Source organism: Hyla sarda, chromosome 3 (genome assembly GCF_029499605.1).
Source record: "Hyla sarda isolate aHylSar1 chromosome 3, aHylSar1.hap1, whole genome shotgun sequence".
NCBI lineage: Eukaryota > Metazoa > Chordata > Amphibia > Anura > Hylidae > Hyla > Hyla sarda.
The window spans coordinates 370,373,236-370,395,253 of NC_079191.1; the positions used below are offsets into that span (position 1 = coordinate 370,373,236).

Genomic DNA, 22,018 nt, shown 5'->3' on the forward strand with positions numbered 1-22,018 from the left:
ACATGAGGCATATTGGCTTCTTTTTTTGCTGGCTGCTAGATACATAAATTTGTAAAGCCCCGATTTGGGTGGTGTATATTTCTGAGACTTTAGGTGTCACAAGTCGGCCCTAATGTAGAATATGAGGAGGGTGTGTCCCTGACACATCCCCCTGCATGAGGTCGAGAGTCCGTCCTGCCTTCTTCACACCCCTATTGCACGAACAACGTAAAATCTTGTAAAGTCGCACAACAGTGAGCAAACTAGGGATCGACCGATATCGTTTTTTTAGGGCCGATACCGATAATCGGTGGAGATTAGGGCCGATAGCTTAAACCGATATTCCGGCATAAGTTATCGGCTATTTATCCCCCCGCGACACCGCTGCAGATCATTGATTTAAAGCGGGCGCTTTAAATAAATGCACTGCAGTGGCTTTTGCGGTGCCATAGGCCGCCGCCGCCACCAGTTTCTCTCCCCCTGCCTGTCCGGGGGTCCTGAGTCCTATCACCGCCACCGCTCCCCCCACCGCCGCACCACAACGCGACCGCCCCCCCCCCCGACCCGCCACACTGCACCGCGACCGCCCCCCCCCCCCCCGACCCGCCGCACCGCGTCGACCCCATTGCCTCCCCCCATCCCCGGTTTTATAATTACCTGTTCCCAGGGTCCACTCTACATCTGGCTCCGGTCGCGTCCTCCTGAGCTGTCACTGTGCGCACTGACGGTGATGTCACGTTGCGCACGTCACTTGTCATTGCGCACAGCGTAACACAGGACGCAGCAGGAGCCAGAAGTGGCGTGGGCCCCGGGAACAGGCAATTATAAAATCGGGGATGGGGGAGGCAATGGGGCCGGGGTGGTGCGGTGGAGGGTGCGACGCAGCGGGTCGGGGCGGTCGCGGTGGGTCGCGGGGGGGTGATAGTCACGGTGCGGCGTCTCGGGGGGCGGGCGCGGTGGGGGCGGGGCATTATCGGCAAGGTAATTGCCGATACCGATAATGCCCAAAATCATGATTATCGGCCGATAATATCGGCCAAACCGATAATCGGTCGATCCCTAGAGCAAACATCACCATTTCTGCATGGAAATGTGTGACTTTAGAGGATTTGCGCTGATGGTGCAGCTTGATAAATGTCCACTTAAAAAAAAACTAAAAAAGAATAAAAAAGGTGCTGGCTCTACAGAGAATCATGCCTGCCCAGCTCTTCCCGCTTCTCTTACTCACTGTGCCGCCTTATCCCAGCTTCACTACACAACACACATGCACATCATTGTTTGGAATGGAAATTTATTGTTCATGGACATGTCATTTACGAAAATGAACTAACAACAACTAAAATAGTCTGCATACAAAAATAATGGGCCATTCCCTTGGTATGCCAAATAATTAATAGTTTCTTACAAACCGAGGTACTGGAAGCATTGTCCTAGCCATGTCACTGTCACCATGTCCCTATTTACTTGCAGCATTTCTGTCTGGACTACTCCATGTTGACTATTGCCTGAATGGATTCAGTCTGTGTATGGAGGACAGTCAGGTGGTTAAGTGTCGTGGCTATGTACACTTCTTGAGGTATTATGGCGCAGTCAGTCTTACAGCCTAGAATAGAGGTAGTGTTGTTTTCTTGCAATAAATCCACAGTTCCTGGCACCACGGTCAAGTTCTGGTAGTGACCGTTTTCTGTGTAAGCCATCTTTTCTGCGGGTTTGGGTGACTCTTCCCCCTCATCTCCAGGGGTGTCCGATTTCTGGCCTTCTTCTTCTGCTTTTGGATCCAGAACAACCAGAAATGATTTCCAAGGTGTATTTTTATCATGTATCTGTAACAAATATGTCAGAAAAGGCTATAAGTGCTAGAGAGGGTTCCCCACTATCTGTAATAGGATTACCGTCTGAAAGAACATGAGGTATGTAAACCCCTTCTGATGCAGACAATTTCTCTGCAGAAACTTGTGCTCTTCCAAAGGAGCAAACTTAGCTTGGAATTACAGTCATGGCCGTAAATGTTGGCACCCTGAAATTTTTCAAGAAAATGAAGTATTTCTCACAGAAAAGGATTGCAGTAACACATGTTTTGCTATACACATGTTTATTCCCTTTGTGTGTATTGGAACTAAACCAAAAAAGGGAGGAAAAAACCAAATTGGACATAATGTCACACCAAACTCCAAAAATGGGCTGGACAAAATTATTGGCACCCTCAACTTAGTATTTGGTTGCACATATAACTTCCTATAACCATCAATAAGCTTCTTACACCTCTCAGACGGAATGTTGGACCACTCTTCCTTTGCAAACTGCTCCATGTCTCTCTTATTGGAAGGCGCCTTTTCCCAACAGCAATTTTAAGATCTCTCCACAAGTGTTCAATGGGATTTAGATCTGGACTCGTTGCTGACCACTTCAGAACTCTCCAGCACTTTGTTGCCATCCATTTCTGGGTGCTTTTTGACGTATGTTTTGGGGTCATTGTCCTGCTGGCAGACCCAAGATCTTGGACGCAAACCCATCTTTTTGACACTGGGCTGTACAGTGTGACCCAAAATCCATTGGTAATCGTCAGATTTCATGATGACTTGCACACATTCAAGGCACCCAGTGCCAGAGGCAGCAAAGCAACCCCAAAACATCATTGAACCTCCACCATATTTCACTGTAGGTACTGTGTTCTTTTCTTTGTAGGCCTCATTCTGTTTTCGGTAAACAGTAGAATGATGTGCTTTACCAAAAAGCTCTATCTTGGTCTCATCTGTTGACAAGATGTTTTCCCAGAAGGATTTTGGCTTACCCAAGTTCATTTTGGCAAAATGTAGTCTCGATTTTTTATGTCTCTCTGTCAGCAGTGGGGGTCCTCCTGGGTCTCCTGCCATAGCAATTCATTTCATTTAAACCTCGATGGATAGTTCACGCTGACACTGATGCTCCCTGAGCCTGCAGGACAGCTTGAATATCTTTGGAACTTGTTTGGGGCTGCTTATCCACCATGCGGACTATCCTGCGTTGACACCTTTCATCAATTTTTCTCTTCCATCCACGCCCAGGGAGATTAGCTACAGAGACATGGGTTGCAAACTTCTTGATAATGTTGCGCACTGTGGACAAAGGCAAATCTAGATCTCTGGAGATGGACTTGTAACCCTGAGATTGTTGATATTTTTCCACGATTTTGGTTCTCAAGTCCTCAGACAGTTTTCTTCTCCTCTTTCTGTTGTCCATGCTTCGTGTGGCACACACAGACACACAATGCAAAGACTAAGTGAACTTCTCTCCTTTTTTATCTGCTTTCAGATGTGATTTTTATATTGCCTACACCTGTTACTTGCCCCTGGTTTAAAGGGGCATCACATGCTTGAAACAATCTTATTTTTTCCACAATTTTGAAAGGGTGCCAATAATTTTGGCCAACCCATTTTTGGAGTTTGGTGTGACATTATGTCCAATTAGCTTTTTTTCCTCCTTTTTTGGTTTAGTTCAATACACAAAAAGGGAATAAACATGTGTATAGCAAAACATGTGTTACTGCAATCCTTTTCTGTGATAAATACTTAATTCTCTTGAAAAATTTCAGGGGTGCCAACATTTAAGGCCATGACAGTATGTACACAGAATATGCACACAATAAAGGTAGTTGTTTAGGGACAACATAGTATGAGAAGCGATCTGCAGTAATATTAGCCTAAATGGAACAACATTACTAAGGGTACATTTACACAGGCAAGAAAACCACACAAAAATGGCATGAAATACAGGCTAAAAACTGCTAACCAATTAGCATGGTTTGCGAACCTTTTTTTTTTTTTACAGATATTTTTTACCTGAATTTTTAAAATGCATTTCTGAGGCTTTTTTTTTTCTTTTTTTTTAAAGTTGCAGTGGGGATGATTTAGATAAGGCTGGGTTCACTATGATTTACCTATACAAGAACCGGATACAGCTGGGGGGAGCGAAAACTGGGCCAGCCGGACCCGGCCCGTATTTAACTCATTTCAATGAGCCGACCGGAGTCAAACGGTGACTCCAGACGGCTCATTTTTGCCCCGTATCCGGTTTTGTGACCGGACCTAAAACCGTGGTATACCACAGTTTTAGGTCTGGTCAGAAAACCAGATACGGGGCAAAAATGAGCCGACCGGAGTCACCTTTTGACTCCTGTCGGCTCATTGAAATGAATTACATATGGGCCGGGTCCGGCTGGGATACGGGAGTGCCCGGTTTTCGCTTCCCCCAGCCGTATCCGTTTCCCGTATAGATAATTGTAGTGTGAACCCAGCCTAAGATATGTTTTTGGGTCAGTTTGGGGTGCATTTCCATTCATAATGAAAAAAGGGTTTATTATCGGTTGTCCCATTGATTTCTATGGGAGCTAAAAACGCCTGAAGCGAGTAAAAATGGCCAAGAAGTGACACATCTATTTTTGAAGCAGAAAATACTCCTTGTCAAGACCTTCCAAATTACTTGTGTGCCATGGAATTTGCATGTAGAAGTAGAGGAAATTCTGCTGTGTGAACATAGCTTTATGGGAGCTGGCTGTTATCTGTATTTGTATCTTTCTGATCAGCTATTTAGCAAACGGATTCATATTTTTGAGAGCCCTCTAGCATAATATGTCAGGGACATGTCCTTATAATAAGATAGACAGGTGATATATAGAGATCGGTTGGAGTGTGAATACTCAGATCAAGTGATCAAAACATATCTGTGTAACATGTGAAAGGATTTTCTAAATGACAGAGACACTTGTGCCACATTGCTCATGCTGCTGGACCAAAGAACAGTGGGGGGGGGGGGGGGGGGGGCATTTACTAATATGTGTGTCATTTAGTTCATTTTTTAGCCCTTTTTTTTGTGTGACTCTGCCAAATTTATTAAATGGTCGCAGGGCATTTGATAAATTTTGAGGAGAACACACATTTTCTGAAATTTCACTCTTCACATGCACCAAAAAGGTACAGTATATCCCGGCGTATAAGACGACTTTTTAACCCCGAATTTTCTTCTGAAAAGTCGGGGGTCGTCTTATACGCCGGGTATTGAGGTCCGGGATAGGAAAACTTCTGATTATCTGCCCAGGCCGGCTCCCGTGTGTGGCTGCAGGCGGGGGCCGGCCAGAGCAAGTAGAAACTAATACTGTATACTAAAAACCACGGTGCCTCCAGCTGTTGTGAAACTACAACTCCCAGCACGGCAAAGGCTGTCCGGGCACGCTGGGAGTTGTAGTTTTACAACAGCTGGAGGCCCCCTGGTTTTTAGTATACAGTATTAGTTTTTACCTGCTCTGGCCGGCCCCCGCCTGCAGCCACACACAGGAGCCGGCCCGGGCAGATAATCATAGGTATTCCTATCCCGGACATCCCTGTGTCCCGAAAAATCTTTTCGGGACATAAGGATGTCCGCCGTTCACTTACCATTCTCCGGCGGCGCGTGTCCTCCTGCGATCCTCCTTCGGTCCTCCTGCGGTCCGGTCCTCCGTCTCTATGGTTGTACGCACGGGACGTCAGTGACATCACGTGCCTACAACCATAGAGGCAGAGGAGCGCAGGACCAGGAGGACCGCAGGAGGACGCGCCGACCGGGGCCTGGTGAGTGACCAGCCGTGCTGGTCTTAAGTGATCCGGTCATCGCTCCCCGGTCCCGGCACCTACTGCTATGGTCCATAGGCCATAGCAGTAGATGGTGACCCGGGCCGGAGGAGCGGTGATCGGAACACTGTGGGGGGAAGACCAGTACAGACATACAGCCTGCAGCCATACACTGTATATGGCTGGAAGCTGTATGTCTGTTGGGGGGAGCTGCCAATCTAATGTGGGGGGAGCTTGTGGGGGGAGCTGCCTACAAATGTGGGGGGGAGCTGCCTACAAATGTGGGGGAGCTGCCTACTATTGTGGGGGAACTGCTACTAATGTGGGGGAACTGCTACTAATGTGGGGGAGCTGCCTACTAATGTGGGGTAACTCCCGACCTATTGTGGGGGAGCTGCCTACTATTGTGGGGGAACTGCCGACCTAATGTGGGGGAACTGGCAACCTAATGTGGGGGAACTGGCAACCTAATGTGGGGGAACTGGCAACCTAATGTGGGGGAACTGGCAACCTAATGCGGGGGAACTGGCAACCTAATGCGGGGGAACTGGCAACCTAATGCGGGGGAACTGCCAACTTAATGTGGGGGGAACTATACTGCCTACCTAATGTGGGGGGAACTATACTGCCTACCTAATGTGGGGGGAACTATACTGCCTACCTAATGTGGGGGGAACTATACTGCCTACCTAATGTGGGGGAACATGATGCCTACCTAATGTGGGGGAACTACAAGGTACCGTACATCGCGGTAGGAGGAGTAGTCTTATATGGCGAGTATATCCCAAACTCTATATTTTAACTGTAAAAGTTGGGGGTCGTCTTATACACCCAGTCGTCTTATGCGCCGGCATATACGGTACGCTAGGCCTGGCCTGGTGTAGAATTACGACTTTTTGGTGGGTTTTTGGTGGATTTTGTGAAAGTTGCAGTTGATAAATTCATTACCACTGCACAAGACTAACCCTTAACCACTGGTCTATACGCTCTTTTTTTAAAAGTGTAAACCGAAAAGGGGCAAAAAAAAATTGCCTTAGGTGCAGCACTGCACCTAAATAGAGACAAATCTACACACAAAAACAGCTCTAAAGACAATGATAAATGCCCTCAAGTGGTCTTACTGAAGTGTGTCTACGGAGGGTGGATTTGTCAGTGAAGGTCCGCTGACATGCAATGCACATGAATGGTTTCTCTCCCGTGTGGATCCGGTTGTGCCGCTGCAGTGCGTTCAGCTGAGTGAACTGCTTTCCACATTGGTTACAACCATATGGACGTTCTCCTGAAAGAAGAAGGTTACATCATACTGCATTAGCCAAAATTATAAGATATTTATCTGCTCCACATTTCCCATTAAGTTTAAAGGGTGGGGGGAAAAAAATACTTACCTACCACCGTTTCAATAGTATGAGTTCCTGCTCAGCACTTCCTGCTTCTGTCTCCACATAGGAAATACCCACTTGGTCTATCACTGGCCGCAGCAGTTAGTGGAGGAGCGGGCATTACCTATGAAACGAGAAGCAAGCCGCAAGGACCGGTAGGTTCCTTACTGCTTACTTCTCAAAACAATAGGTAATGCCCGCTCCTCCACCCTCCCACCAAGAGCACATTACAATTTAAAAATAATTCTCCAGACAACCCCTTGAATCTTTTTGCTTTTTACACCTTTAGCAAAAGCAAATAAAACTGAAATAATAAAATATGAATATTCATGTTATACCCCTATAGCAATATTTGCGGAGTGGCACCTTAAGAAAATGTCACCCAGCACTTTATACACACAGATGCCGTCATGCAATCATTTTGCATCAAATTTTAAAAAACGCTAAAGATTCAAGCCTAAACCCAAGCAGCATCACACAAAAACTACCAAAAATAAAGGTACAAAGATGTGTAGCGTTCACGTGTCATTTATGCCTTCGTCTACACCAGTGTTTCCCAACCAGGATGCCTCCAGCTGTTGCAAAACTTTGGCTGTCCGAGCATGCTAGAAGTTGTAGTTTTGCAACAGCTGGAGGCACCCTGGTTGGGAAACACTGAACTATTGACCGTATGGAGCTATGGTATCAAATGAAGAGGCTGTAGTGTTCCTATTGAAATCAGCTGATGGGTGGGGGTAGGATCACACAGGAGCACATCCACAGCGTATTTGATGCTGCGGATGCGCTGCCGGCAGTCACAGAGCTACGGCAGAGTTTGCTCCCCAAGTATGCTGCGGATGCGCTCCCCTGTGACCCCACCTTTAGGGTACATTCACATGGACTGATCCTCAGCATATTTTATGATGCGGATCCGCCGACAATGGACCCTACAGTGTGCCTCCATCTGTGCCTGCTCATAGTGGCAATCCCCCGCTACGAGCAAACACACTGCGATGTGCGAGTCGCCGTGCTCATATGCAGTATACTCGCACACATTGCGGCTGCTCTTGGCCTAGCTCAGGGAGCAGGGGGAGTGGCCGCGATGTGTGCGAGTATACTGCACATGAGCACAGCGACTTGCACATCGCAGTTTGTCTGCTCGTAGCGGTGGATTGACGCAATGAGCAGGCACAGATGGAGGCAGCACTGTAGGGTCCATCTTCATTGGATCCGCAGCATAAAATATGCTGCAGATCCGTCCATGTGAACATACCCTTAGGCTGAATTCACGCGTACATTATTCTGTGATTATTGGACACTGCAGATTTGAAGCTGTGTTTAGTCAATTAGTTTACATGGAAATCTGCAGCATAAAAATCTGCAGCTTCAAATATGCGCAGGATACTGTACATGTGAATACACCCTTTTGTAAGTACAGAATAATAGAGTCTACTATGCAAATATGGCAGGCAACAAGAAGAAAGGTATATAGCATAGGTTTTTCTACAGTAAGAGTCAATGCAAGACAAACTCCGCTATATGGCACATAGTTTCATACAAATAAATAACATTTTCCAATCATATATCCATATATGTGGTGTGAAAGCGGACTCAGACATAAGTGTTACTGGAGACAACTCCCAACTATGGGCTTCTGCCAGACAGACAATATCTTACCAGTGTGAACTTTATTATGCTGGTAAAGAGAATTCCTCTGCGCGAATGACCTGAAGCAGATATCACATCTAAATGGCTTGGCTCCGGTATGTATGCGGTTATGATGCTTCAGATATTCCTTGGAGGCAAAACTCTTCCCACAGGTCTCACACATGAAAGGTCTCTCTCCTGTGCGAATACCAGAGGGAGCAAACACAGGCACATATCACTACCCTTATTACTACTCATAATACACAAATACATACAACAATAAGGTCTCCTTTCATCATGTGCAATTCAAGGAGTAGATTCATCCGCTTCATCCGGAGTATAACCTGAGCATGACTGCCCGATATGCGGAAACTGTGCGATTACGATTATGGGCCTAAATATTGCGATGCGATATAATAAACAAATTATGAAATCCCCCCATTTCATGTCCAATCTGCCCCATTTCACATCTCCATCCCCCCGTCACATTCTCACCCAATTACATTCACCTCCCCTGTCACATCACCCCGTCACATCCCCCCCCCCCCCCCTGTCACATTCTCCCCCTGGTTACCTTCTCCCCCCCCTGTCACATCACCTCGTCATATTCTCCCCCGTCACATCCCCCCCCCCCCGTCACATTCTCCTCCTGGTTACCTTCTCCCCCACCTGTCACATCCCCCCATCCCATTCTCCCCCCTTGTCAAATTCTCCCCCCCCCCCCCATGTCACATTCCCCCCACCGTCACATTTTCCCCCGTCACATTCTTCTCGTCACATCCTGCCATCACATTCTCCCCCGTCACATTCTCCCCCATCACATCCCTCCCCTTCACATTCTCCCCCATGTCACAATGCCATCACATTCCTCCCCCCGTAACATTCTCCTCACTTAAAATCCACCTCCCCCCGGCACATCTTCCCTGTCACATTCTCCCCCCCATGTCACATCCCCAATGCCACATTCTCCCCCCATGGTCACATCTCCCCCCATCACATTCTACCCCCCCCCCCCCCCCCGTCCCCCCTTGTCCCATTATCCGCCCCATGTCACATTCCCCCCCTGGTCACCCCTCTTCCCCCCCCCCCCTTGCCCACATGTTCACATTCTTCCTCCCAGTAGGTAGCTTTTTGTACTACAAATACACTGGGTTTCCCGGTCAGTTTTCAAATCTCCCGCCAGATCCGGGAGGCCTAGTGTGCTTGCAGCCAAAAAAAGACCTTTCCCCATCAGCCAATCCCTGGCTTGACACGAGGTCCTTCTGCTTGTACAGAGAAGAGAGGAGACACCAGACCGTACGGAGGGGAACAGCATTTGCAGGGACCGGTAGTAGGTGAGCAGAAGTTTTTTTTATGTTTCTCCCTGCGGCTCTCACTTAGCACAGTGTTTCTCTACTAGGGTGCCTCCAGCTGTTGTGAAACTAAAACTCCCAGCATGCTGGGAGTTGTAGTTTTGCAGCAGCTGGAGGCACCCTAGTAGGCAAACACTGACTTTTAGTATTTGACTTTGTTTTCACCTGCTCTGCCCGGCCCCCCGCCTGCAGCCACACACGGGAGCCGGCCCGAGCAGATATAATCGCAAGTTTTCCCAGGGGGCCGTATCGTTATATCTCAATTTGCGATTTGATTGCTTTTGCGATATATATCATGCAGCCCTACTGCCCACCATGAATACCATTGTGACTTTAATAGCTTCTTCATTTTGTGCAGATCCATATCTTAAAGCATACAGGTACGTTTTTAAGATGTCACACAACTTAAAGTAGCACTCTGGGAATTTGTTTGTTGTTTGTTATATAGTACAGCATAGGCTATAATAAGAGAATATGGAAATTCTTGTGTATGCCTTGTGCTTACCTGTTTTAGCTAATGTGGCAGGCATGGGATAGGCTCCATATTGATTTCTATTGCCCCAGAGAAATGATTTTCTAATGCTGCCTACATGTTCCCCTCATCACTGCATTTTCCCTTCTGAAATCACACGCACTTTTAAGGCAAAAATTTTTTGCCTAAAGTCTATGTGCGTGTTATACGCCGATACACCCCCAGGAAAGGCAGGGGGAGAGAGGCCGTCGCTGCCCGCTTCTCTCCCCCTGCCTTTCCTGGGGTCTAGAGCCCTGCTGCCGGCCCTTCTCTCCCCCTGGCTATCGGCGCCGCTGCCCGTTCTGTCCCCCTGACTATCGGTGCCGGCGCCCCATTGCCGGCGCCGATAGCCAGGGGGAGAGAAGGGGCAGCGGCATCCATTGCCGGCGCCGCTGCCCCGTTGCCGCTCCCCATCCCCGGTGGCATAATTACCTGTTCCCGGGGTCGGGTCCGCGCTGCTGCAGGCCTCCGGCGTGCGTCCCCTGCGTCGTGCTATGCGCTGACGTCATGCGCCGCGCATAGCAACGACACAAGGGACACACTCCGGAGGCCTGCAGCAGCGCGGACCCGACCCCGGGAACAGGTAATTTGCCACCGGGGATGGGGGGCGGCAACGGGGTAGCGGCGCCGGCAATGGGTGCCGCTGCCCCTTCTCTCCCCCTGGCTGTCGGCGCCGCTTCTCTCCCCCTGGCTATCGGCGCCGGCAATGGAGCGCCGGCACCGATAGTCAGGGGGACAGAACGGGCAGCGGCGCCGATAGCCAGGGGGAGAGAAGGGCCGGCAGCAGGGCTCTAGACCCCAGGAAAGGCAGGGGGAGAGAAGCGGGCAGCGACGGCCTCTCTCCCCCTGCCTTTCCTGCGGGTGTATCGGGGTATACACGCGCACACACGCACCCTCATTTTACCATGGATAACTTTTTACCATGGATACCATGGAAAACTTTTTTTTACCCAAATATCCTTGGTAAAATGAGGGTGCGTGTTATAGGCCGGTGCGTGGTATACCCCGATAAATACGGTATGTGTAATTTACTTTTATTTTGTGAGTCAATAAAGTTTTTTCTACATTTGTAATCAGTCACTCGTGTCTGTTAGTTGGTGATCTTTATTGCAGTAAATTTACAAAGTTACTGCTTCTATTGCTATGTACTGTACTCACAATTCTGCTGGTTGACGGTCATTTATTACTTTTCCATATGTGAAGTGTTGCAAAATATTTTAAAGAAGGGTTTATTGTTATTATAGGGGGAGGATGATTACCTGTGTGACACCTTTTATGATAAATGAGCATGTGATTCTGGGTGAACTTAGCTCCGCACTCTTCACAGACAAAGGGTTTCTCTCCAGTATGAATTCTGTGTGAGACAAAAAAAAAAACAACACAAAATCAAGATTCTATAGGGATATATGTCACACATTAGAAGAAGTCTTGTGTTTTTCATTTTGGGGATTCAGTGGGTAAAGAAGCCGCCCAATACATTTACAAAACCTTGTTCTGTACATGTGGCCCATGTTCTGTCTCCCATATCACAGACAAAATACAATGACACCCACTGCGGAGAAGACTGAACCCCCCCCCAGGATTTGAATGCAGATTTTGCTACAGATGTCACTTATTGAAGTAGTTTCCCTCTTTTCTGTATTGGGATTCATTCCTGCTTTATGCCATTAGAAAAGAATGCCTTGAATTCCAAGAGTTTTAGTAAAATAAGTACAAGGAAGATCGTGCTGTTTACTATAAGGATCCCCTATTCGCAGGGTGGGGAAAAAAGTTTTAGATTGCGGAGGGTCCGACCGCTGGGACCTCCTGCGCGGGACCCCGGCTCTTCCCGGGAACAGAATGTGTCAACCCCCGCCCCAAGCAATGGCCGACATGCCCCCTCCATATATCTCTGTGGGAAAGCCGAAGATAGTTGAACAGATCTCCCACAGAGATATATGGAGGTGGGCCTGTCGGACGTTGCTTTGTGTGTAGGTCGACACACCCCGTTCCCAGAGACAGCCAAGGCCCTGTACAGGAGATTGCAGGGGGTCCCAGCGGTGGAATCTCCGCAATCTTAAAAAACGTATCCTGCGGATAGGCAACACGTTTTTGTGCATGATATATCTCCTTTAAAGATGTACTCTGGTGGAAAAAAAAGTATCCAAATCATCTGGTGCCAGAAAGTTAAACAGATTTGTAAAATACTTCTATTTAAAAATCTTAATCCTTCCAGGACTTATCAGCTGCTGTATACTACAGAGGAACCACAGTGCCTCTGCTGACACCCCTGTCCATGTCAGGAACTGTCCAGAGCAGGAGAGGTTTGCGATGGGGATTTTCTTCTACTCTGGACAGTTCCTGACATCTACAGAGGTGTCAGCAGAGAGCACTGTGGTCAGACAGAACAGAACAATTCAACATTTACGTCCTATACATAACCGCGAGCAACAGAGCGATGCTCGGGTCATGCGACGCAAGTCCCTTCTGCTGATAGCAGCCAAGGACCCGCCGGTAATGGCGGACATTCGCGATCGCGTCTGGCATTAACCCCTCAGATGATCAATACAAATTACACCATCTGCAGCGCTGCGGTCACTAAAATGGATGATCGGATCATCCAAAATGGCAGACGGAGGTCCCCTCAAGAGCCTCCGCTGCCTTTCGCGGGTCTTCTGCTCTGGTCTGAGATCGAGCAGACCAGAGCCGAAGATGACCGATAACACTGATCTGTGCTATGCCCTATGCATAGCTCTAAACAGTATTAGCAATCGAATGATTGCTATAAATAGTCCCCTATGGGGACTATTAAAGTGTAAAAGTAAAAAAAAAGTAAAAAAAATGTAAGTAAAAAAAAAAAAGTAAAAAATTTGAAAAATCCCCTCCCCAAATAAAAATGTACATTGTCCGTTTTTCCCCATTTTACCCCCAAAAAGTGTAATTTTTTTTTTATAAACATATTTGGTATCGCCGCGTGCATAAATATCCGAACTATTAAAATATAATGTTAATTATCTCGTAGGGTGAACGGCTTGAACGTCGTAAAAAAAAAAAATCAAAAATTGCTGCTTTTTTATAACATTTTATTCCAAATAAAATTGATAAAAAATGTATAAAAAATTTTATATATGCGAATGTGGTTTAAAAAAAAAAAAAAAGATCACTACGCAAAAAATTGGCCCTCATACCGCCGCTTATACAGAAAAATGAAAAAGTTATAGGTCAGCAAAATAGAGGGATTTTAAATGCACTCATTTGGTTAAAATGTTTGCCATTTCTTTAAGCTGTATAATAATAAGAAAGTATGTAATCATGGGTATCATTTTAATCGTATAGACTCACAGAATAAAGAACTCATGTCTATTTTACCATAAAGTGTACAGCATGAAAACAAAACCTTCCAAAATTTGCTAAATTGCAGTTTTCTTATCAATTTCCCCACACAAATAATATTTTTTTTGGTTGTGCCATGCATTTTATGGTAAAATGAGTGACGTCATTACACAGGACAACTGGTCACGCAAAAAACAAGCCCTCATACTAGTCTGTGGATGAAAATATAAAAGAGTTATGATTTTTAGAATGCGAGGAAGAAAAAAAGAAAATGCTAAAATAAAATTGTCTGAGTCCTTAAGGCCCAAATGGGCTGGGTCCTTAAAGGGGTACTCCGGTGCTTAGACATCTTATCGTGATAGCTGTCACACCCCCTCCTGTAGGCTTGCATTGAGGGGCGGACCATGACATCACACGGGGCGGCGGCGTGACGTCACACGCCGCCCGCCCTGTAGTCGCCGGTAATCAGTCCCGGAGCAAACACGCTCCGGGGACTGATTACAAACAGGGTGCCGCGTGCAAGACCACGGGGGTCCCCAGCGGTGGGACTCCCGCGATCAGGCATCTTATCCCCTATCCTTTGGATAGGGGATAAGATATCTAAGCACCGGAGAATCCCTTTAAGGGGATAAAGAGGTTATAAAAAAAACAGAACTGATTGCTTTAACTCCTTGAGGACCAAGGGCGTACAGGTACGTCCTTGGTCCTGCTCTCCTGATATAACGCGGGGTTACACAGTAACCCCGCGTCATATCACGGTGGGCCCGGCGTCATAGTGAAGCCGGGACCCGCCTCCAATAGCGCGCAGCGCCGATTGCGGCGCCGCGCGCTATTAACCCTTTAGCCGCGCGCTCAGAGGCCGAATAGCTCAGTCGGGCTGTTCGGGATAGCCGCGGCTAATCGCGGCATCCCGAACAGCTGACAGGACAGCGGGAGGGCCCCTACCTGCCTCCTCGCTGTCCGATTGCTGAATGACTGCTCAGTGCCTGAGATCCAGGCATGAGCAGTCATGCGGCAGAATCGTTGATCACTGGTTTCTTATGAGAAACCAGTGATCAATGATGAAGATCAGTGTGTGCAGTGTTATAGGTCCCTATGGGACCTATAACACTGCAAAAAAAAAAAAAAGTGGGAAAAAAAAAGTGAATAAAGATCATTTAACTTCTCCCCTATTAAAAGTTTGAATCACCCCCCTTTTCCAATAAAAAAAAAAACACAGTGTAAATAAAAATAAACATATATGGTATCACCGCGTGCAGAAATGTCCGAATTATAAAATTATATCATTAATTAAACCGCTCGGTCAATGGCGTACGCGCAAAAAAATTCCAAAGTCCAAAATAGTGCATTTTTGGTCACTTTTTATATCATTTAAAAATGAATAAAAAGCGATCAATAAGTCCTATCAATGCAAAAATGGTACCGTTAAAAACTTCAGATCACGGCGCAAAAAATGAGCCCTCATACCGCCCATACACTGAAAAATTTAAAAGTTATAGGGGTCAGAATATGACAATTTTAAACGTATACATTTTCCTGCATGTAGTTATGATTTTTTCCAGAAGTCCGACAAAATCAAACCTATATAAGTAGGGTATCATTTTAATCGTATGGACCTACAGAATAAAGATAAGGTGTCATTTTTACCGAAAAATGTACTACGTAGAAACGGAAGCCCCCAAAAGTTACAAAACGGCGGTTTTTTTTTCAATTTTGTCGCACAATGATTTTTTTTTCTGTTTCACCGTAGATTTTTGTGGCAAAATGACTGATGTCATTACAAAGTAGAATTGGTGGCGCAAAAAATAAGCCATCATATGGATTTTTAGGTGCAAAATTGAAAGAGTTATGATTTTTTAAAGGCAAGGAGCAAAAAACCAAAATGCAAAAACGGAAAAAAAAACGGTCCTTAAGGGGTTAAAAAACAGCACCCCACCTGTCCTCAGGTTGTATGTGGTATTACAGCTCAGTTCTGTTAAAGTTAGAGCGTAGCCGTCATATCACAGAAAAAAAATAATGCTTCTATTTGTTACTCACTAGGTCATGCAGATGCTTGACATGTATTTTATGTGTCTAGCTTCTGTATTTGGCTCACAAATCCCTCTGATCTGCTGCTCACTTATTTTGACATCCACTGCTCAGAAAGGAGCAATTCTGAGGCAAGTACTGAGCCCGCCCTAACTCATTATGCATTCACTTCCTCCATGAGTCTGCTGTATGGGATGTACAATATATAAAATGTTTCTGAATCTGACAGTGCCCATTGAATTAAGACACGTTGTAATATCACACACAACCTGAGGACAGGAGTGGTGCTGTTTTTGAAGAAATTAGCTCTGGTTTTCTATTCTTGCATAACCCCTTTAATAGCTGATCATAGTTAAATCACTGTGATCGCAGTGTGGCGATCCGTGCAGAAGAAAGCCGGAAGAAGAACGGAATCAAAGAGCTATATCAGCGCAATGGGGAGCAACAGAAGGGGAGTTAAACATTTTTTATTTATTTTTTACTTTTTGCAGCCTAGGCATAGTGGGATAATAAAAAAAAACAGCTACACTACTCCTTTAAGGGTAAGGTCACACATTGTGTATATGCACGCTTCGGGCCTGCTTTAAAAAGCTTCCTGCTTCCTTGAGCTGGGACCCATAGCGTCACATTGCCAATTACTGACCAAACTCTGACCTATCAGGCAGCAAAAGGAAGTGGAACGTGGCAGAGACTGCAAGAAAGTACAGGTTTTTTTTTTGTTAAGTATTTTTAGAAAAACATACCCCTTTAAAGGGGTATTCCAGGCAAAACCTTTTTTTATATATATCAACTGGAAAGTTAAACAGATTTGTAAATTACTTCTATTAAAAAAATTTAATCCTTCCAATAGTTATTTGCTTCTGAAGTTTTCTGTCTAACTGCTCAATGATGATGTCACATCCCGGGAGCTGTGCATGATGGGAGAATATCCCCATAGGAACTGCACAGCTCCCAGGACGTGAGTCATCAGAGAGCAGTTATACAGAAAACAACAACTCAACTTCAGTAGCTAATAACTATTGGAAGGATTAAGATTTTTTAATAGAAGTAATTTACAAATCTGTTTAACTTTCCGGAGCCAGTTAATATATATAAAAAAAAGTTTTGGCCTGGAATACCCCTTTAATAATGGATTAGATATACTACAATATTTAATTGTCTGTTTTAAGGTTTCCTATGGACTACAAATAAGAGGACATTCCACTGCTTGATTGGGAGCCTCAATGGTCAGATAAATAGGCGACGGTAACATGACAAGTATGCCCCTTTCACGTCACAATTTCGAGGGTTCTGTTAGGTTGTGTCAGCAAAATGTAAAAAAAGAGAAGCCAACGTACAGCCCAACATATTGCCAACAGACAGGAGACTTTAACGGGTTGTTCAGTGAAATATAACTTATCTGTGGAAAGGGGATGAGTGTCTGATCGCGATCACTTATCCCCTATCATATCAATAGGGTATAAGTTATTTTTGACTGGACAACCTCTTTAATGGCACAAACTTAGGACTCAAAAAACTTCCTGGACCATGTTTTTAAGTCCGAGACAGGCAGTGTACATTTGGGAAATGGTTTGAATGTTTCGAATGCAGTCACAACTAGACTCAGCCCATTTCACTCATGACCCCACCTGTAATTTGTCAGGCTGTATACTGGCCTCCCCCTTGACATTTCGCTGATACACAGACCACCAGATGCCCTGAAATATGATGTAAATGGGGCCTTAAGCTGAAAGACCTGGAAAGATATGTTGAACGGAACAAAGATTAAGAACTTTTAAAACTCCCAACAGATTCTCAGCTGTAAATTTCTTTTACTCCCCAAAAGTTACATTTCTCTTTAAAGGGGTACTCCACTGGCCAACGTTCATAAGTAAATGTTCTGAACGCTCTTTTTGCGCTGCGGGGGTTGGCCACGCCCCTCATGACATCACGGTCATGCCCCCTCAATGCAAGTCTATGAGAGGGGGAGTGACAGCCGTCATGCCCCCTCCCATAGACTTGCATTGAGGGGCGTGGCAGTGATGTCATGAGGGGCGTGGCCAACCCCCGCAGCGCAAAAACACAGTTCGGAACATTTACTTGCGAACGCTGGCCAGTGGAGTACCCCTTTAAAGAGAAATGTAACTTTTGGGGAGTAAAAGAAATTTAAGGGTACATTCACACGAGCGGACCCACAGCGTATTTTATGCTGCGGATCCACCACTAAAGGACCGCTGTATGGTGGCTTTACATGTGCCTGCTCGGGAAGGCATTATGCACACATTGCAGCCACTCCCCCTGCTCCATGAGCTAGGCCAAGAGCTGCCGCGATGTGCGAGTATACTGTGTATGCGCGCTGCTACTCGCACATCGCAGTGTGTCAGCTTGTAGCGCCGTATTGCCGCTCCGAGCAGGCACATCTAAAGCCACCATGCAGCGGTCCTTCAGCAGCAGATTCGCAGCGTCAAATACGTTGTTGGTCCGCTCGTGTAAACGTACCCTTAGTGTTCCATTGTTATGGTGTCACTTCCTACCTCATATGTGTTTTAAGTGCAGACGTCTGGGAAAACTTAGCATCGCACTGGGTGCATTCAAAGGGTTTATCCCCAGTATGCGTTCTCTCATGGAGCCTCAAGGCAGTCTTCGAGCTTAACCCCTTCCCGCACAGTTTACAGAAATGTCTTTGTCCTCCACCTTCATGGACCTGTAAAATGTGCCTCTTGATGTCTTTCTTCCTCTTAAACTTTTTTCCACAAAGTTCACAAGGGAATTGCCGATCATTGCTGTGCACGTGACGCTGGTGGCTTTTCAAATTGCACCGATTCGCAAAAGTCTGGCTGCAAATCTCACAGAGATAAACCTCTTCAGAAGCGCCATGATTCTGCTTGGAGTGTTTCAAGTAACTTTTTTCTTCTTTAAAGTTTTCCCCACAGATGCGGCACATAAAACCTTCCGCAGTTGTGTTGCTTTCTTCACTAGACTTTTTATCGCTCTCCTCCAGTTCACCAGGACTGTCTTCATCATCTTCTGCTTTTATACTAGAGTCAGTCTGCTCGTCCGTAGGTTCTTCATTGCACAAGCCGCCTTCATTTGCTATGCCGTTCAACAAGGAGCTGACTTCTTCACTATCTTGCTGCTCCCGCAGACGACGCGTATACTTTTTTTTAGGAATTTCAACAACAGCTTTTTTGCTGGATAAGCGGCCACTGGATCTTCTAGATTTAGGGTTTGGAAGTTTTGAGGGATCTTTTTCTATTTCATTGTGATTTTCTTCAGCTGTGGTTAAATCTGGACACAAGTCACTTTCACTATTTCCTTCGGACGAATTCGGGAAGTTGGGGACATTACTAGTTTCTGGAACCTCGTTCTTGGTGTCCATCTCCTGGACAGAATTTTCCAGTTCTTGCATATCCTCCTCTGTCTCCTGGGATTCAACAATATTTTGCAAGTCCAACCATACAGTGTCCTCCAGCTGCTTTTTATGTTGCATGCAAGTTTCTGTAAGGTCAATGCATTGCAATCTGTCTGCAATATCTATCATGCGTTGGATTTGGTCTTCAAACAACTCTACCCTCGCTGTGTACACAAACTCCAGGAATGAGGAGAAGTCATTAGGTGTTATTTCATTCAACACAATGGCGCCTCCCGTAGCAGTATTATTCATAAATACTTCCTTGAAGTACTTGCTGGAGGCAGCGAGGACAGATTTGTGAGCGGTGAACTCTACTCTGAGCCCCTGATGTTCTATTATTACCGTCACATCACACAAGTGGCCATGGAGACGAAGTTGGTGCATTTCATTCATAAGGTGGACAGGCAACGATTTTGACTCCAACAAAACAGCCGAGGTTTCCATCATAGTGGACTTGTCTTAACCTTGAAGAAGAAAAACAACAACCATCAATAAGACACATTTTTCAATATGGACTGTGTGGAGTGTCCTTATATAGAGAAATCTAGAAATTGACCACACTCTTTATTTATGATGTACAGGGCACACTTTCACAATGTGCACAGAAAATATATAGTACGGGGATATTATTATTATTATCATTTTTTTAAATTCAGGTTTTCATTCACATACATCACAAATTGTGACATACAGGTATATTCCCATCTCAAACAATTATGATACATCCCATAGGGTATGCCTAAAAAGTCCACTTGACTGTTTTGGTCATCTCAGCCACCTCCTGATGCAATTCGAAGGAAAGATGGCACTAGAGTGATCTTATTCTAGAGATTGGTGGGGTCCGAGAAAGTGGTAGCCACATCTATAGTGTATGATATAGCCAGTGGACATGACATAAATGTATGGGATGGGATTACCCATTTAAAGTGGTTCTCAAAAGATTATAACTAATTTATGGAATATCTGATTGATAGGAAGCCCCATAGACAGTAAATGAAGCAGCTTTTTTTTACTATGTTTATACATTGTTTTCTGGTATATTAGGTAACAAAAAATCAGCAATTCTAGTGTTTGTTTGTTTTTTTACGTTTACACCATTCACCATATGGGACCATGAACATTATATTTAAATAGTTCAGACAATTCAGCACACAGCGATACCAAATATGTTTATTTTTATTTTTTGTTTTACATTTTTTATTTATGAAATAGGAAAAATGTGAGTGATTTAAAATTATTATTAGAGGAGGCATTGTTTATATTTTTTTTTACTTTTTTTTATTAGTCATTTCCAATTTTTTAAGTGCTCTATGGCTCTATTAATAGCATAACAAGATAATCAAAATAATAATAGAGAGTGCCTAAAACATGACTTATATTTTGTGTCTAAGATAAAACACACCCCAAAAACGTGAGCTCATCACCATATAAAAGAGTACTAATACAGGCCGATAAAAAACCTGAGTATGTGTACCCCAGGATTTATGAATATCAATGTTACATAAGTTTACATCCAGTCTTGGATAAACATGCTCTTATAATTATCCACGCCCTATGAGGGCCATAGGCACTATCTATTATTATTTTGATTATCTTGTTATATTATCTTGCCGGATAGTAATCACTAAGTGGGGTTGATGAGGCCAGAACAACACTCATCAAATATACATGACTATTAATAGCAATCATTCGATGGCTAGTATTGTTCAGTGCTATGCAACGGCATAGCGCTGATCAGTAATATCAGAGATACACTTGTACAGTACCGTGCAGGAGATTACCAGGGGTCCCAGCCGTCAGACCTCCCACGATCAGACACATATCCCCTATCATGGATAACTTTAGTTCCCCACACTACCTCTTTAAGGAGTTAAAAATACGTTTGACTTGTCATAAATACACATCAAAAGTTTTGATCAATCGAAGACCAACCAACCATTAGGCTCTGTGCCATGTGACCAAGACAAAACTAACTTCTGCGCACTTCTCACATCTTATTCTATTTTGGGGGGTGGGGGGTCTGAACCGATCAAATATTTTGATTTGACTCTAGGACAGTATTTTTGAACCAGGGTGGCTGTTGCAAAACTAGAAATCCCAGCATGCCTGGACAGGCATGCTGGGAGTTTTTGTTTAGCAACAGCTAGAGGCAACCTCTTTAGGCTAGGATCCCACTTGTTTTTTTTTCCCCAGAGTTTTTTACACTGAAAAAAACGCCAGGAAAGACGCCAGTGTAATTTCTTGCGTCTGACATTTTTTCTGGCGTTTTTGCATTTTTGGCCCCTTTGGCTTTTTTTTTTTTTTGTTCCATGATGGGAGTAGTAGTACCTGCACTAATTGACAGATCGCCCATTGCGATCCTCTTGTATAATGTATAGATGCGCCTGGCCGCTCTTCTATGGTCCCCTGCACTGACATATATATATACATATTCATATTTCCTGCAGAGAGCTGTGATTGGCCAGATGGTTCCAGCCAATCACAACTCTCTGTGGGCAATATGAATAGGTGTATATATACGTCAGTGCAGGGGACCATAGAAGAGCGGCTGCATCTATACATTATACAGGAGGATCGCAGGGGTGTCAGGAGTGATCTTTCCTTAACTGCAGGTACTACAGCTCCCAACATGGAGCAGAGTGTGCTCCATGTTGGGAGTAGTAGTACCTGCAGTTAAGGACAGATCACAGCGGGTATCACTACTGACATCGGCTGTGATCGCCCTATCTATTGCAGAGATGCGGCTTGCTGGGAGTTTTTGTTTTGCAACAGCTAGAGGCAACCTATTTAGGCTAGGATCCCACTTGTTTTTTTTTTCCCCAGCGTTTTTTTCACTGAAAAAAATGCCAGGAAAGACG

General features: G+C 45.1%; 1 protein-coding gene across 5 annotated transcripts in view; it reads right to left on the reverse strand.

Annotated features, from left to right (window-relative positions):
* Positions 1 to 1,253: 1,253 nt before the first annotated feature.
* The window catches only part of GZF1 (GDNF inducible zinc finger protein 1), a 31,613-nt gene continuing 10,848 nt past the window's right edge, over positions 1,254 to 22,018 (reverse strand). For all 5 annotated transcript variants that reach the window (XM_056567791.1, XM_056567788.1, XM_056567792.1 and 2 more), the window contains exons 2-6: positions 18,283 to 19,624; positions 11,689 to 11,783; positions 8,597 to 8,764; positions 6,683 to 6,840; positions 1,254 to 1,802 (exon numbers count right to left, since the gene is read on the reverse strand). In XM_056567791.1, the coding sequence (XP_056423766.1) occupies positions 1,464 to 1,802; positions 6,683 to 6,840; positions 8,597 to 8,764; positions 11,689 to 11,783; positions 18,283 to 19,607 (2,085 nt within the window). In that variant the 5' untranslated portion in view covers positions 19,608 to 19,624 and the 3' untranslated portion in view covers positions 1,254 to 1,463. The remainder of the gene's footprint in view (positions 1,803 to 6,682; positions 6,841 to 8,596; positions 8,765 to 11,688; positions 11,784 to 18,282; positions 19,625 to 22,018) is intronic.